Consider the following 18,272-nt stretch of genomic DNA (forward strand, 5'->3'; position numbering starts at 1 on the left):
ATGTGCAAGCATTTAATTCATTATTTGCATTTATTAAAAACATTCCTTTTCACTTTAACAATACAGTAACCTAACAGTGAAATAACAGCAATTCAAATGTGGTCATTTACAGACATGCGGTTTCTTATGCCCATTGTACAGTGCAATGTTGCCAAGTCTCACACCTTAGGAGTAAGCTCTTGCTCTCTCCTCGCTATGTCACATATATGCATGCACACACATACAAAATTTACATGTCTGCTCTCACCTATACTCTTTTGGGAAAAGCCACAAATTTCATCAATCTCACTCATACAGTTTTAAAAATCCTGGCAGCTTTTGAATAGTTTTTCTTCATCAGTTGCAATTAAGTGTTGGAAAAGAAATCCAAAATATACAGAGAGAGACTTTCTCCTTAATAGGAAACGTTACCAATAGCATGTGATTTCTAATATGTTCCAAAGGTTTGCCACATCCTTCTGAAAGGCAAAGTCTGTATGCCCTGTGATTAGATTTCCTTAAATGCTGAGCAATTCAGGGTTGTCAGCCATAATATAAAACATTATTTATAACTATTTAACTGCTTCAAGAGTATAGTTAATAGTTTTCTGTAATGTGATCTTAAAGAAGTTGATTAAGTGTGCTTTACAACGTGACCAGAAAGAGCTTCCGATTAGTGACACTGATACATATATTTTACATCTCACATGGCCCATACTTTTAAAAGTTGGGAGTGTTGAAATAGGAGTCAAACCAAAATGAAATCAAATCATTAGAACCTGAGCGTTTCCATACCACACTTCATCAATATCATCATGTCATGCCAATACACCGAATATCCACAACATACCTTTCTCAGGTACTAAAAATTATAAATATATAATTTGTCTGTCATTCATATAAAGCAGAGATGGGCCTCAAGGGAAGAACTGAGATTGGAATTCAAAACTCCTCATGGCTTTGGTTCAAGTCATAATATAGTTAGTAAACAGAAATAATATTAGGATCTGAATCTGAGTACCTGTTCAAATATACCCAAGGTTAAACAGATGTGATGGGGACCCATTTCTAATTTGAAGACTATAAATTACTAAAGGAGCTCGTAGTTTTAAAAAGATACTGTAATTATGCAAAAAGTAAATGATTTCCAAATATTCAAAAAAGTCCATTTCCCAAGAGACTGTAGCATGCCCCACACTTCCTTTGGCAATTCTGTTTAGTTTAGTTTTTATTCCTCACTTATCTCATGCCTGAGAAGGGACTTGTGCAGATTTCATCCTGACAGGGGAAGCCTCAGTCTAATTACAAACCAGAGGGATTTTTATGCTCTGTAAGTTCCAGTCTGATTTTCAAACCTTTTCAGAATCTAGTAATGTTCAGATCCAATAACTAGTTTCACATACATTTTTACCTTATTTAATATTTCTATCAAAACCACAATTATCAACTTGCCATTGTTTTTCTAGCCTCATATTTACAAGCTTAAGAAATTTAGACACTTAAGAAAAGGCTTCTACCAGCTTTGTATTTCCAAATAAATACCCTGGTGAAATATTTTTCACCAGCAAAATGAGACATATATTCTTTAGGAATTGTATATATATGTACATAAAAAGAGAGAAAACTGGTTTTTTTTCAGCCTTAAGAAGAGAAGGCTATGGGGAGATCGTTTTGCTATCTATAGCTAAGTGAAGGGTGTATAAAAGATGGAGCCAAACTTTGTTCAGAGGTGCACAGTGAAAGACAAAAGGCAACAGAAAAAATTGGAACGCAGGAAATTCCAACTTGATATTTTTTTTTAACAATGAGAATTGTCAAACATTGGAACAGGTCCTCCAAGCAGTTGTCAAATCTTCACCCTTGGAGATACTCAAAACTTGGCTGGTCAAGGCCCTGAGCAACCAGCTCTAGCTTTGGAGGTCTCTTCCAACCTTCATGGTTCTGATTCTATGACATATATGGGGCTAATTGCATCAAAAGATACTTGACATTCACTGATTTTTCCTTTTAAAAAATCCAAATATTGGCCAAACACTGATTCTACATGCTTAGAGTACAATTCTGACATACATGACAAACATAGGATTTGCTGTAAAATACTGGCTTGATCAACAGCTTCCTCCTCCTGTGTTCTCATTTAAATCAGTGGTGCTGAAAAGGTGAAAGTCAAGCCAAAATCTGAGAGAGGATTATTGCCATCATACCTATAACAAGCTTTTCTAATTGAATTAGTGTATTAGTATTAGAGACTCTCACAAGACTTACCAGAAATTTTGATATCAAACTTAAAATAGTAAGTATTTTGCTGCAAAAGTAGACAAAGACAGAATAACAATGTTTTGCTACTCAAGAGAAAGTTTTCCAAAATATTTATGTCACATGGATGAATTTCAGGGGATAGTATCTAATGTTCCCTGCCTAGAAAATTCAGACTGATTAAGGCATTTAACCATTAATTCTAAGACCAAGTTCAAGTTTCACCAGTGTCAATCACAATTTTATTGGTCCAAACCTTTGTACCACTACAGGCAAACTGATCGTTGATCTTGAGTCACAGTGCACAACTTGTCAATGTAGGTGAAGTCCTTCATATCTCAAAGCAGGAGCAACAAAATGAGAAGAGGCTCTGTATGCAGTCTCTATGTAGGTTATTTATGGATTCTAGAGAGTGAGGTTGGTATCTAAACTTAGGATACAAATACATAAGTAAGAATGCTCATTAACTCATTCAATTATTTCAGTAAAAAATCTTCTTAATTTGAATAATGGGAAGACCAGTTTTAGACTTACATAGTTAAGATACAGAGTTAAAAAAATTACATATCTTTCTGAAAATTGTGGCTGTAAGTACAAGAAAAGCCAGGATTATTCCTGATTTATTTTTTCTTAATTAGTTTACATTGTACAAGTGACAATTGGCATATATAGTTTGTTTTCCCTCCTTATACATGCATTTAGCAATGGAAATAATAACTTAATACTGAACTATTACCAAGCAATAACTCTTTTGGCCGAATAAACACTTATGAACTGAGTACAGAAATACCTCAAGATTCTTTAAAAACTCAGAATTGAGGATAATTTTTTTTTATTAGGAAAGGAAGGTTTTTTCCAGGCATTCACTGCAAAAAATATGCTAGCTGCCAAAGAACATCTTTATTTTGAACTACCCATTATATTCCCATAAACTAGCATTATCATGATGTTAAGTGAAAGCAAAACTGCTTGTTAGTCTCATCAACATTTTTACTTCCCAGCTAATGACCGTAAAACCTCAGTTCTTTGCGTGTTCCAGACCACAGGAGAACAGTGCCTTCAGACTCTTAAACAGCCTTGTATCACATGTCATACAGTGCAAAGAGCAGGGAGGAGAAGAACTGGAGGACAGGGATAAGAAAAAATAGCTCTCCCCGCCTATTTATTGCTTTTCTGATTAATGTATCAGTTTCACTATCCATTACAAAAATTCATCTGGTCCTAAAAGAGAAGACTACTTCACATACACCTCTTGTGTCTTCTAAAAGGATCTGCGAGTAAAATGCAGGGAATTTACTGCTTTCCAGGCATAGTGGAATATATGTTCAATATAAGAACTATAAATTATATATAAAATTCAAAGGGTTACTTACATAATAACCTATGGTAGAAATGAAGACCTAAGAATAATATTTTAAGACTGTTTCAGCAACAAGAAATGCTAAACAGAAGCAAATAAAATGATTCATCTTAATTACTTGAAATGAGTTTCTGTGGTCCAGTTTAGTTTTATTTCCATTAGGACTGACCATGAAAAAGCCATGAAAATCCATGACCGTGAAAATCTCGTCAGAAAAGAAGGCCTATGGTGAGTCAACAATTTTGTCATAGTATCATGTCTCTCCAAATAAGCTGTTGAGAAAATACATGAAAATATAGAAGGAACAGTGGCTAGTAAAGAGGTAAAGGTGATTTTAAAGACAACCTTCAGTAATGATCAATATTCAGGGCACTGGAAGAAGTCCAGCATACCAATGATGATTACTGATCAGTATTTGTTGTTACTCAGCCCCCTGTTATTCTGGTACATGATCTAACACTAGACTTTGGAAAAAATCAGAGTCAGTGTATTTATTAGGTAGTGTACTTTAATGAAGATATGCCAATTAATGCAAGCAGAACTGTATATACTGTATTTAATATCACTCATCTCACCCCTTGGTTGGTTCAGAAAGACCTGCAAAAACTGGGAGATTTACAGTAGTGACTTAGTAGTGCAAGTATGTGTGCTTTGGGTGGAGAAGGAGGTGATTAAATTAGAGTATGTGAATATTACAGAAGCAGTGGTGTACAAACTAATATGAAGGCAGAAAACTTTTGTAGGGGGGCAGGTGCATTTTATGGAAGTAACTACTGCACGGTTTTGCATACGCTAGGAATACACGCTTGGCCAGGCTTTCTCACCCATCTTGTTCCCTGAAGTAAGCATGCAGTCTTGAGTAATGAAGCAAGCTATACAACATGCTTCGTGCATGGCGTAAGCAAAGGCTCCAGCGCCAGCTGGGCTTACGTGAGCCTGCGAGGTTGGACACGTAGCGGTTGAGGGGAAGGAGTGCCCTGGGACGTGGTCTCCAGGACGTGTAGGCAGAATAAGCTGTGTGTGTGTGTGTGTGTGTACCCACCAAGTCCAGCTCGCTGGGTCTGAAGCGGGCCCATACACGGGGGTGCCGCAAGGTGAGCTCCCCCACGGGAACTGCTTTGGGCCTGTGTCCCCATAGTGGGGCTACAGGGGCTACTACAGAGCAAACGCTCGGCGGCAACGGGAACGCTCCGAGGAACAGACCTGGGCGTTGCAGTCCCAGGCCACCGGGGCACCGCGAAGACGCGTGAGGAGCCTCATGACGCAGCTGCGGCCGCCCTATGCCCCCAGGCAGGCCGGGCCCCATCGCGCCCGCCGCCCCGCGCCAGCTCCAGCCGGTTCCCGCTAACGKCCCACCCCGCGGCCGGCGGGGCTGGAAGTGACGTGAGCGGGAGGGCGGGGTCGCGAGGCGTCGATGGCGGAGGCCCCATGTTGATGTCCCCGGCGTCCTCCGCGCCTGCCTAGGTAAGGGGCGCTCTGGGGCCGGGCGGACGGGTCTGGCGCCTTCTTTCTCCCCCGCTTTCCTCTTCTTTCTCCTGCCGCGGGGACGGGCGGGCCGTTGAACCCGGGGCCTCTGTTCTGCGCCACCTGGGTGCCGCCCCCTCCCCCTCCAACTGTCTTGGACTGCTGGTAGTCGGGGAGGGAGGGGAAGAGGAGCCGCGGCCGTTGGGGAGGGCGGCGCGAGGGGCCCGCGCGCAGGGGGCGGCCGTTGGCCCCCGCCGCGGCGGCCGCGCGTGCGGGGCCGGAGGCGTTGCGGAGGCCGGGCCGAGGGCAAAGGTGATCCGCGCCGGGCGAGTGAGGCCGCGCGGGCGGCTGGCGGGGCAGGCAGGCCCGGGCGAGCGGGAGGGAGGGCCCGGCAGGTGGGGGCCGGCGGTGTCAGGTGCGCAACTGCCCGCTGCTGGCTTGCCGCTGGGAGGAGCTGGCCGGGCCGTGCGGCTCGTCTTGTTGTCTGTGTTTCCTGCCTGACGAGCTTGTCCTCCTTCGGCGCTTTAAACGCGAACGCCTCTTTCTGCCTCCCCGTGAGAATCGCTTGTTATGTCAGTAATAAAGCCTAAACGTAGCCCTTCCTCCTCCTCCTCCCCCTTTTCTCAAACCGGTAGCTGTGCGCTAAGTAAGCAAGCACCCAACATCCCCTAAACTATCCTTGAACTGTAAGTAGATCTCGGCTTCACCTAAGCTCCGGGGATTTTGCTGCTGGTGAACAGTAATCCCACATGATTCTGCTGGTCTGCACAAGTTCAAATTTGTAGTTCTGCTTTGGACTTGGAAACCATATTCTCTTTATTAACGGTTTCAGTAAAGCTGATACTCAGCTGTGGTAGCTGACTGACCACTATGCAAAAGTGAATGCTTTGGGTTTTTTTGTAATGTGTTCTTATAAGAAACTTCCCAGTATTTGAAATAGGTCTATTTCAAAAAATGTTAAGTTCCGTTGTTTTTGTTATTAATGCTTTGTTCTTTTTTTCCTTATCCTGGGTAACCAAAACTGGTATAGTCTGTTTCATGTCAGTATTATTTGGCTTCAGATACTACTAAATTATTAAAAACGAATGAGTTAGTCACAATTTTCTTCCAAGTGTAACAATTCTGTTTTTTGGGGGGAATTGTAAAAAAAACAAAACAAAAAACCCCATAAACCTAGTTCTTCTTAAAGTTTATGGTTTGGAATGGTTTTGAGAGGTGTCGTGAATGTAACTTTCTGTTTTGAGGGGAGTAGGAATTTTCAGAGTTATAGCAGGCTGTAAAACTTGCTACACTTCTCTGTACCCTGAACTTTTATAACAGATGGGATTTATTTGTATTCCCAAAAGATATACTCCTCTATTGTCCCTAAAAAGTTTTGTTTTTTCATATATATTCAGCTTCTTGTTTGTGAAAATTCTTGTCTGTATCTAGTCTTTATATCTGTTAATTTTGACTAGTAAGGCATTTTGCATTTTTTACTTGTGTTGTTCAGGGTACAAAACTGCTTTTTATTTAACATCAAATATACCAAAATAGTGCTATGGCTGTTCATATGTGCTTAACGTGTTACACTAAATTGGATGGTAATAGGCTTAAAATGTTGAGGGCTTAACCTTAAACATCTCTGTTTACCTCTTACTTGTTCAGACAGATGAATACCTGTTTATTCCAGAGTGCATTTTATTTCAGAAAATACGAGCTCTTCTTATATCTTACCTGTTGCAAAGAAATTTTGAAAGGCTGTAGGAAATATACAGACAGTTCTTAATTGAGACTTGAAATGGCCCATCCCTCTTTGGGATTGATTTCCTCATATATCTTCAAAAAACCAAATATTATCTCACACGCTTAGCAGTAGTTTTATTCAAAGTATGTATTTGTTTGATCAACATGAAATTATTTTTAATAGCGATGACAAGAATAAAGCAGCTCTTCTTGCCAGAAATAAGGCCCCAATCCTCCTAATCCCAAATGTTCTGACAAATTTGTGATAGTAGACTAAAATCAGACAGTTGAAACTTATCAGTTGTCCATCTTATCTTTTTGACAGAGGTTGCTGAATCTAAGGAAGGGATATTCTTGGTCTGTTTATGAAGCATCTCTTGCATTGCTGTCATTTTTAATGCAATGCAACCTGAATGAGGTGGTGAACGGAAAGTGTAATAAATGCTTCTACAATCCAGTTAATTCAGTGTTAATCCATCAAACTGCATATGCACCTAAATGTTCCCACTATCAATGAAGTCCGCTGTTTATGGTAGTGAAACTAAACATGCAGGACTGGGGGCATATGTGTTAAAGAACAGTACAAGATGTTTACAGACTTCTATTTTCCTGAGGAGAGTAAACTCTTTAAAAAAAAAAAAAAAAAAAAAAAAGCTGTTTAGACAAACTTTCTTGCTATGTTAAAAATGGCTTAAAATGAAACTTTGTTACTTTTGATGAGAGAAACAAATATTTATACATAAAAATGCTGTCAAAAGCATTAAGTAGTACAAATTCTGGGGAGAATTTAAAGTAAGGAAAACTATGGAGCTTTGTTTCTCCTCCCCTGCAGCATTCAGAAACATTAAGTTTATTTCATGCAAGTCAGAACCCTTCTTGGTTTTTCCCATCACTGCTTTTGCTTCCCACTTTCTGCTGCTGTTTCTGAGGTGTAATTTTGGGGGCATTCAGCCCAGTGATGCCTTCTCTTCGTATTGGTGTCATCACTGAAATGGCTGCTCTTTTGTTATAAGAAGTGATTGTTTTGGAGTTATGCTGAAGTAGTGCACTTGGGAGAACTTGGCCTGTTGCTATCTGGTTTCGGAGCAGCAGAATTAATTCTTAAGTTTCTGTCTTGTACATTTCAAATAGATTAACTTTTAATCAAATTCTTCCACTGTATTTTAGTAGTAACTCTTAAAAATTTTGTTACAGATCAGTCATGTCATCCTTTCAAGAAGTTCCATCTTCAGCTAATGCTTTGCAGACTTCCAATTTTGCACATGTGATTTTTCAAAATGTGGCAAAAAGTTATCTTCCAAACACACACCTTGAATGTCACTATACTCTGACCCAATTTATCCATCCTCATCAGAAAGACTGGGTTGGTATTTTCAAGGTAAGTAAAGCTTGTTCTATTTCAATTTCTTGGATATTCACTGTCTTCTCTCTTACTAGTTTTTTAAAAAAATCCAGCAACCGTAAAATCTCTCTCATAAGCTTGAAGTGGAATAAATCATCTTACCCTGTCAAAACTGAACACTTGTAAGCAACAAAGTAATTGTTTGTTGTTTTCTGTCATTCTGAATGAAAGAAAACAAGTGTATTAGTTCCTGCTATACGAGTCTTTGAGTTTTGTAACAAAGAGATGGAACTGGAGATCAAAATTGGAGAAATGAGTAAACTGTAAGTCTGCTGGAGTAGAGGGAAGCTGTGATGAGGTCATGTGGTGCAGAATTAAATGGAGATGATTTGGGAAGAGGAGCATATGCAAAGAGTTCAGTTGGAATAGGACTGAAGCTATGAAAAGTATGAGCTAAAGTAAATGTGAAATATGTGTGGAATGAAAAAAGCCAGGCTGGAGACATTCTGACCCATGTTCCTGACTCATTTTTATTGCTACAACAGGCAGAACAATATAGATTACTGAAATTCATTATTGGTTTGAAACAAACCCTTGAAAAAAGGGAGGGATGGGGCCAAATTTAAACTGCTTTATATCAGTGATCTGTTGTACTTGGAGTTGCACAAAACATTTAGTGTGACCGAGTGGGTGGGGCTGGAGGGAGAAACAGGAGATACAGTCTTAAACTGGCTGTGCTGCTGTAAAAAACAAAACTTTCACCCTCTGTGGAGGTGATAGTTATTCTCTCATTTATTGATTTCATAATCTGTTCCAGCTTGATCCAAGGGACTCTTATCTGTGTGATGTGATTAAGAATTTAAGTTATATTCTTATTTTGAACAGAAAAACTTTGAGAACACTTTAGGTTTTAAAGAATGTGCAGTTTCAGACAAAGAATTTAATCACAAAATTCTCATCCAGTTCTTGGAAGACTTAAAGAGCTGTAATATTTCTTTTTGTAAATTTAGAGGTTTGCTGAATACCCTCACCTTGCTATTTTTTAAAGGTTAATAAGTCTCTTTCATGGGATTAGAAATTGATTAATTCTTTTATCTGTTCCTATTTAAGACTTTTTGTATGTTTCATTGTCAATATAGCTCTTAATAGACCATAGTTAAGTAAGGTATTTAAGCATTTAAAAGAAGTTTTGATAAGGGCTTCAAAGAAGTGATACTTTGGCAGTGGGGAAGGGTAACAAACCATCTGTTACTGAAAGACCTTTCCCTTAGAAACTGTCCACTATTAGTTTAAGAATATAAATACTTGACTTCATTGTCATGTGCAGATCACCAATGGATCGTTAGTCTTTATTCAAGCCAGATGATTTCTGCCAAAGTAGAAGTACTGTGCTCATTTTAATGCTGTATGCAATGACTGTACAGTCGCTAAATTGTGCAAGGGAGGAATTAACTACAAGCAGGCAGATGTTATTAATGTGAAGTTTTTTAAATATGTCTGTGAATTTTGATTATCTGCAAAGTTCAGACAAATAGTGTGACTGAGCAACTTGAATGTTTAGTTAATTGTGTTAATGAAACTCAAAAATCTTTATCAAAGCATTAAAGAGGTAGTGTTGTTCATATTACACATAACTATTTTGAAATTATTTAAATGTAAATTGAGAAATAAATGTTGTGGCTTTGCCTGTGTTGATTTAAGAGAAGGAGGCAATTGGGGGGAACCCAAAATTACTAATTAGGAATTTTTCAGTGATATATGAAATACCGTGTACGTAATACAGATATTTTTTCCTTTGATCTCATCTTGACTGTGATGATAGATGTAGTAAATTATTGATGTATGAGGTTTTTGTTCTACATTGGCAATGGCAGGTAATACGGATTTGGCAGTCAGTTGAGGAACACTTTAAGCTGGCATAAGTTAGTACTGCTGCTGGAAGAAACACCTTCTTCTTTTACTCAAGGTGGCTTATTTCTTCTGCTTCCTCTCCTTTATGTGAAACAAGCTGTTGTGTGACAAACCAAATCAGAGAATTGATTGAGGTTAAGACCAATTTTTTAGGGACTGGATTATTTTTAATTAAATTCCTCAGCTGAGTTCATGGGAAAGAAGCATTGTGAGAAGAGAAAGAGGATGGAAATTGCTTTCTTTGGCTGTGTCTGTTTATACTGACTAAAGTGTCTGTTAGCATCCAGTTTTAGTATAGTTCTAGTACAGTGAGTTGAATGAAGCCAGTTGTCCAACCATATCTATACATATGAGTATGTATGTGTTTGAGTAATGTTTACAGTAAAATTAATTGTGAAAATTTAGTTTTCTTGGGATAGTACAACATTTGTCTGTAATATCTATACTGGGATCTGAGTGTAGAAATGAATGACTTCTAGAAAACTGTTTGCACCTGGATAATGAACCAGCCACCTCCAGGTGCTTTGCAAACTGATGAAACATGTTGGGGTGGTATCATTTACCTTTCTAAAACACATAATAAGAATGTGAAGTGTATGATGTATGCCTAGAAAAGTGATTTTCAGCATTAAGTAAAAAGGAATTCTTGACTAATTACATGGGAACAATGATTAATAGCCTTCTGTATTGGTCTAGTATGTAGGAAAACTGAGCTTCTGTAAGTGAACTCAAAGCATCAATTCACTGACTGTGTAGAGGGAATAGAAGTCCACCTTGTCTTACTGAGGTGAATAAACTGTTTAGAAAACAAACATGTTTAAAATGGCATTCATTTAACCTTTGCCTGGAGTTCCACAGAAAGTTGCTAGTGTTGTAATAGTCAATACTGGGAACAGGGGATAAGCATCTATCTGGAAAAAAAAATCTAGTGGTAATTTCAGGTTAGTGTAGGAAATTAAAAGTCTGGGCTAAGATTTTTTTTCCTGTGAACATTGTTATTAGTGGTTCTAATGTTGACTTTTGTTCCATTTTAGATGGCGGCAGCTTCAGCTATGTTGTCTTCAGCTATATTGTCGTGCATATGTTCAGCTGGTTAGCTAAGAACCTTTTTTATTGTACTGAACAAATTTATATGGATCTTTAAGTAAATGGTTTTCATTTAGGTTGCAAGTCCAAGTGCATTTCTTTGGCAGCAATGACATCTTAAGTAGATGTTGGTTATTTATGTGTGTATGCATGGGTATATATATCTGTACACAGGCATATCCTCATATATATATTCTCATATATACATATATATGCACACACCCTCTCATATATATATATATAACCTATATACAAACACACACATCCTCACATAAATGTGTGTGTGCGAGTGTGTATATATATATGTGCACAAACACACATGCGCACAGCCTTGTACCATCCTGTTTGTTTTGCCAGTGCAGCTGTTTGTGCAGCTGCACAGTGAACTGGAGCAGGGAAGTGATCTGCCTGAGAAACACCTGCCCCCCTCAGTTCCTGCTTTCCCCACCTTGTTTCCCAGCTGGTTTAGTTCCCCAGTTTAATTGCTGTGTGTTGTAACAGGTGAGTGTGCTGGTATCACTGTGATTGGAAAAAAGTGATTTAGCAAGGTGGGGGGGAAGGGCCAGGCCTACTTGAGTGGCATGGCTGCTTAATTTGAAACCATGATATAAGTTTCTCTTTTAAATCTTTTTAGAGTTCTATTCTGAAGAGCAACCTTTAGGGGTTTGGTTCATTTGTCTTACAAATGGAAAAGGAATTAATTAATAGTTCCAAAAGGAAAAACTGATTTCATTTATTGATTCTAATTTCTGCCTTGTGGTTTTTTTAAACATTTTTCATAGTATGGCTCATGTGTCTAAGAGGCTGTTTTTATTCCATGTATATTTGCATTTGTAATTGTTTTAACTGCCATAATGTTGTGTAGTTTATGTGAAAAAGTGATGTTAGTGGAATCCTTGTTAAGGGCCACAAATTGCTTGTAAGGGTTTATTTCTATAAGTCTTATTGTGATTATTACTATTATACAAAATTTCTTTTTGCTCTGCATTTTATCAGTCTTTTCCAACTGGTATACTTTTTTTCTTTCACATGCTATACTTTGTGTATGGTCGTCCCCCCCCCCCCCGATAATGTTTCCTGTTTTCTGTATCTGAGTATTAAATTTTCATCATTGATTGTTATCTTCTGTTCTGTACTGTGATACAGTAATGGTTTCAGTGAAAGGTACTGCAGCTGAACATTTGCTGTTGTTTTTTGAAATATCCTTGCAAGGAAGATATCTATAAAAAACAGCTTAAAATGAGGAGCCAAAGAAAGATAATCTTCTGGCTCGCTGTTCTCTATCAGAGGTATCAAAAAGTGCCCTTTGAGCCTCATGCCTTATTTGGGAGCTGAGCTGCGATACTACATAGAAGATAACTCCTAAACTATGATCTACTCACTACCAGAAAGATGTGGTTATTACTGTAGCTATTAACACAGCAACAGCTCTGGTGTAGTTAAGGTTGAGAGGATGGTTCTTCTAAATATTTAAAAATTGGCCTAGGGTTTGATATGTCTTGTTGGGAGGTAGAATAAGTCTAGAACTTCAGACCTGATCTAGGGATTTGTGGCATACAGCATTATTACAAAGAACCAAATAAGCCCCCAAACAATAGCAGTTCTTCTGAAGCTTAACAGCTTAATATTCTACCAACATCTCTGCATATACTGTAGATGAAACTTTTTTTTTTTTTTTTTTGTCCCCACAGTGATTTAAGTTGCTAAATGTTGATCTTTTGTAGTGCTAAGCAAACAGTGCTTCTTCTGGGTGCAAGGTCAAAATTTAAAACTTTCCAAGAAAGTGTTGTTTTATTTTTTTAGATAAATACAAGCCCAGTGCCCATATCCATAGGGATAGTGTTGCATATGCACTGATTATATGGCATAGCAGAATATTTCAATCACACCATTTTCATACAAACTAGGTATATCTAAAAGGCATGCACTACTTACTGTAGATTTGTGAGGAAAGTACGAAAATGAAGATGACGTTACTGTTACCTTTTTCATCTGAGTAGAAATTCTGAATGTATGGTGATTTCTTTTCTATATGTCCTCCTTTTTCTTCCCTACAGAAAGCTTAGAAAACATTTTTGACTGAATCTCCAAATCTGTTATCTTTCATTGCTGCTATTTCTTATTTTTTGAAGTTCTGGAGGGTCAAAGTCTATCTGTAATCAAGCTCCAAAAGGTCTTGATTGTTCACGTCTGTCCTTGCTTGTGCTACCATGTTGGGAAGTAAACTTGAATGTGGATTTCTATTTAAAAAGAAACAAAAAGGCAGTTTTACAAATAAGTACTGGTCTAGCGCTTGGCATATACTTCCTGAGCCTGAATCCATCCTACTCTTTTACGGGGGCTAGAACTGAGATCTTCTTTTCTTCTAGTGAGGGCTTCTGTGTAGAAGATGGGATCTGATATTCCTAATGTGGAGGTGGAGGGGGAGAAGGTTTATCGTTTGTGACAGATTTCATAGGAGAGCTCTACTCCCAGAGTGATCTGAGCCAAGTGTTCCCTTGTTCTTCCCCTCCCCTTCTCTCTGATTAATCTAAATCTGGAGAGGCCCTTCGAGTAATCCAAATCTAAACCTTTGAAACCAGGAAAAACAATTGGTGTGCTACATCTGGTTGCAAAAATTGCCTGGCTGGTAGGTGGTCCTAAGCAGCAGATGGGGAAGTCTACAGCTTGTGACTGTATTTCTCAATAAAGTGAAATAATCATAAGGCCACATGTTTGTGGTTTTTTTTTTTTTTTTGCCTTATTAATGTATATTGGCCAGATTTGCAGAAGTGTTTGAAAAAACCTATTTGACTTTTAGGAAGAAGTGCTTACTCCTCTGTCTAGGGCATATGTGCGCAAGTAGGATTGACAGATGTTGAGTATACAATGGAGTCTGGTTTAGTATACATCTCGAAGCAATGTCTTTCATTCTGCTTTTAAGAGAGTAGAGTTAAAGGTGTGACTGGTTTGTGCATTATAATATATTTTCTGGGTTTCTGAAGCTTTAATTTTGCTGAGGCCAACATGCTGGAAAGACGTGTTATCAGCAGGTAACCTTACATATATTAAAATAATGGTTTTGTTTTTGCTTTGCCATTATTAGTCCATCAAAGTTTTTATGTTCTTCAGTTCTAACTGGTATATTTTTCTTTGTAGGCTACACTAACCTTCTAGGATGTTGACTTTAATTGTAGACATACTCTGGTATTGACTACCTCAATGTGCCCCTGGAGAGGAAAAGGAAGATCATTTTTAATGTCTGCATTTTTAATATCCACAACTTAAAATTGGCAATCTGACTTTTCGCTAACTTAACATTGGGGAAAAACTGAGTAACCAGTATTGAGAAGTTTTTAGTAGATTATTTGAACACAAGAATTTCAGGCTTGCTCTATGAGGGTAATCAGTGTTTAGGAGCTCAAACCTCACCTGCTATTTGTGCATCAGTACAGTACATGTATTTACATGCAACTTAATGCATTGAAGAGACAGAAATTGTGATTTACAGTGAACCTCAGAATTAGCTTGTCTATGCTCAAAAGTCCTGTAACAGAATTTAATAGTGGATTTAATTGATAGCTAGCAAATAGCTTAGTTGCTGTGTTGTATCAAGACAAGAATATAGATCTGTTTTTTGTAAATAGCCCAGAGCGCTATAGCCTTTGAATCACAAATAAGCATATACCTTGTGTGAGCAGTTTCAGTGTCCTACTTTTGTTGCAGACAGATGTTTTAGATATCAATTACTTCTGTGTCTACAGATCACTGTATGAAGTATAGGGCAACAACTAGATATTGTATCAACCAGATGCATACTGAAATATGACTCTTCAGGTGTGAGATTGTCACTGCACAGCAGGACATGATGGGGACAGGAATGTGGTGGACAGTATGTTCTGTTTTAAAACAGTAGGAAATAGAATTTTTGGAATTTGGAATGTTTTGAGAATTACTGTATCCACAAATTAGACTGAGTCTGTCTTTTTCTGATTTGCCTTCTTAAGAAAGGCATGTCTAAAATAATTACAATATTTTTTGTTTTGTTTTTAAGTCATCTTCATTTTCATGCAGAAAATGTGCAATGTCCTTCACTGTTTCTACACTGGATGAAGATAATCTGGTCTTATCTGATGTTAACTTTGAATTAAATATCATACTGTTTCTTGTCAAAGGGTCATTAATTTTCTAAAAAATATTCACTATAGTAGTTTTGTGTGAGAGAAAGGAATGGCATAACAAAAAGATCAGTAGCTGGTAACAATTTTGAAAGAAAAAATTTGTGCTAATTTATAGTTTCATRAAAAGTGATTGTAAATTAATCTTTTACTCAACCCACCCTATTTTTACTACGTTTTCATGCTTATCTCTTAAAATAAACAGTAACTTTGGTACTCTTTGATCTGTCATAACACTTCTTTGGACAGTCCTTTACATATGTACTACGTTGTCTTTTGAAGAGTTCATATTGTTTCCATACTTATTTTGATTTATGCTTAATAAGGGAGAAAGTCTATCCTGTGGTCTAGGCACCCTGTGTCAATGTCATTTTGACATATTCCTCTGAACTATGAGATGGAAATACAACCAACAGGAGATGATAATAGGTTAGGATCCTGATGGTATCTTGATATAGCAACAAATACCATATGTTCTCAATAGCCTGGGTTAAAAGATTGGTTGTACATGTTCATAACATTTGGCAAAGATGGACTTCTTTGGGTATGGGCATGAGAGAACATCTTAACATTAGGGCCTTTCATAAAGGATCCAAATTGAGTACCTCGCAGCTATCTTCTACCTCCAAATGTTTAACCTTTAGGCTCCTGCTGTATAAAAATGTTTATCTCAATGTGAACGGTGAGGTCATCTTTGTCTTTAATGACTTGGACTGAGGTAAGTCAAAATTGCATGTAATATAAAGTGGTCTTAGAAATATTAATAAAAATAAGAATGTGTCTTTGACTTCAGTATTCACTTATTTTGAAATATCTATACCTTAATGTAACTAAAGTGTAATCCTTTTGAAAGTATTTTTCCTCAAGTCCATCTAGTAATATATTTTGAGGGTGTTCTTTTTGCGTAGTTTGATTCTTCCAGAATTGGCATCTAGGTATCATTATTTGATAATAATGCATATGTTTAAAAGTATATCACGTCAAGGACATGTCAGTGCTAACAGTCAACCTCCAGTCAGTAATTTTGCCTGGTAGGGCTTCACTGCCCCCAGATGTTTGTGTTTTCCAGCTGTTAATCAGCTCATAAAAAGTTGTTACCTCTCCCATACAAATCTTGCCTTTAGTAGGCTGCTATAGCCACACTTACAATACTGTGACTGTTGAGTAATGTTACTTCAACTCAGAGTTATGGCTCAAACAAGGACTGCCCTATCATGGTGAAGAAATCTCTTCCTAGGATACTTGGCCCAATTGCATTTTCCTTAAGCATTTGTGTCCTCTGTGCTTTGGATTGAAATAACTACTTCTTTCTTATCACATAAATATATAAAGGCTGCTGACTCTAGTTTTTGTCAGTAATGATTATAGTGTATTAATGTGTGTCCAAAGGCTTATCTATTGTCTGTAACTTTGCTTCTTTCAGAGATATTTTACTGTACTCTTACAGTACTTAGAGTACTTTGCAGAATTACACTCTAAACTACTTATTTTTTCTTTCAAATTACTAAAAAAGGCAAAACTTTTACTCTGAAGAGCGTGGGTTTTTTGTTTGTTTGTTTTAGAATTGAGTAGTAATGTTAGGTATTTACAAGAAAAGGCCCACTGATAAGTTAACATTGGTTCAACTAAACAAGTGTTTTCTGGATTTACCTTTTTGGTCTGTTGTTAGTACGTGTTTTGTATAGATAAGATGTTCTTTAATGCAGTGTGATGAAAACTGCAGTCCTTCCAGTTGCCCAAACTAAAAAACAAAACAAAACAAAAAAAACCTTTTTGAAGCCAGGGAAAAAAGTGCCAACTGAGCTTACCTTGCTTAAACCTAAATTGTTTAAGGCAATCACACTCAAGATTGTCAGCTGACTTTGCCAAGGTGTTATAAAAAGAAAGAAAATGAACAAAGCAGGAAATAAATAAATTATTTATTTATTTATTTTCTCCAGTTTGTAAATATTAAGAATGATGGATCGGAGTGAAGGGGATTGAAGTAGATTGAATAAGTAATTCAGAAGGTGTCACCCAACTCTAGGTTTTTCTTTACAAAAAAAAAAATATTGCTCCACATTCATCTGAAGTTCAAGAAATTAAAAATGAAAGTTGAACTTATTTGTACATTGTAAGCACTATACAGTTATGATGGAGAGCTTGTATCCTGGAAAACTTGTATTCTGTATAAGATTAAATCGAATGGATATTAAAGGAGATACAGCAAAATAAAATGTTTTTTCATTATTTTTCCTCAGTAATATATTGTTTGATAACTCATTGACATGCAGACTACTCCCGGTTGTGTGGGTTTTTTTGTTTGTTTTTTTTTCCTTTGCATCATTTAGTTTACTAGTCAGCTCTTTTTTCTGTAGCCTTTTTTTTGTGGAAATGTACTGAGTGAAATGTAAATATGGGAAAGTTAATTACACTGTGGGCCATTTCAGTGAGAAAAGGGCCTGGGGCATCACTGAAAAAAAGCTTTCATGACAACTGCATACCTATTAGTAGAAGGAAATGCTGTGTGGTGTGAGTATTGCAGACAGTTGAGTTGTCCTTAGTTCCCAGCCAAATTGAAGAACTGCTCAGTGTTGGACATCTTAAACTTTACCAGTCTTCAACATTTCCACTGTGACTACAGAGACTTTTCACGTGCAAATTGGTGTGTATATATATATAACAAAACAAATAGTTCAAGTTATCTTAAGTTGGAATAAGCCTGTTTGCTCTGAAGTGTAGAGAGCTCACAAGACAATAAAGCTTATAGCAGAAAATTGAAATATAATTGAATAATGGATTAATCCATAATGTCTTACTGAAGTTTTCTATTTTATGGAAAGAGAATGAATTAAATAGTGAGGATTGTTTGAGTAACATGTTGTTTGTACATGGTAACATAATCTGGATATGATATGTTTGTAGTAAACGTGATGTATAGTCATATACTTTGTTTTTGGTTAAAAGGATGGGTTGAGAAGATGAAAACAGGGTTTAGTCTTGTGTTCTGGAC

The 18,272-nt window shown here is 37.3% G+C and overlaps 1 protein-coding gene across 6 annotated transcripts in view; it reads left to right on the forward strand.

Annotated features, from left to right (window-relative positions):
• The first annotated feature begins 4,960 nt into the window (after nucleotides 1–4,960).
• Nucleotides 4,961–18,272, forward strand: part of TAX1BP1 (Tax1 binding protein 1) — a 68,750-nt gene continuing 55,438 nt past the window's right edge. For 5 of the 6 annotated variants that reach the window (XM_026090312.1, XM_026090314.1, XM_026090316.1 and 2 more), the window contains exons 1-2: nucleotides 4,961–5,059; nucleotides 7,979–8,162. In XM_026090312.1, the coding sequence (XP_025946097.1) occupies nucleotides 7,986–8,162 (177 nt within the window). In that variant the 5' untranslated portion in view covers nucleotides 4,961–5,059; nucleotides 7,979–7,985. Of the gene's footprint in view, nucleotides 5,060–5,350; nucleotides 5,372–7,978; nucleotides 8,163–18,272 lie in introns of those variants that run through there. The other variant, XM_026090313.1, reaches the window with a different exon arrangement.

Source organism: Apteryx rowi, unplaced genomic scaffold, assembly GCF_003343035.1.
Source record: "Apteryx rowi isolate R43461 unplaced genomic scaffold, aptRow1 scaffold_859, whole genome shotgun sequence".
Classification (NCBI taxonomy): domain Eukaryota; kingdom Metazoa; phylum Chordata; class Aves; order Apterygiformes; family Apterygidae; genus Apteryx; species Apteryx rowi.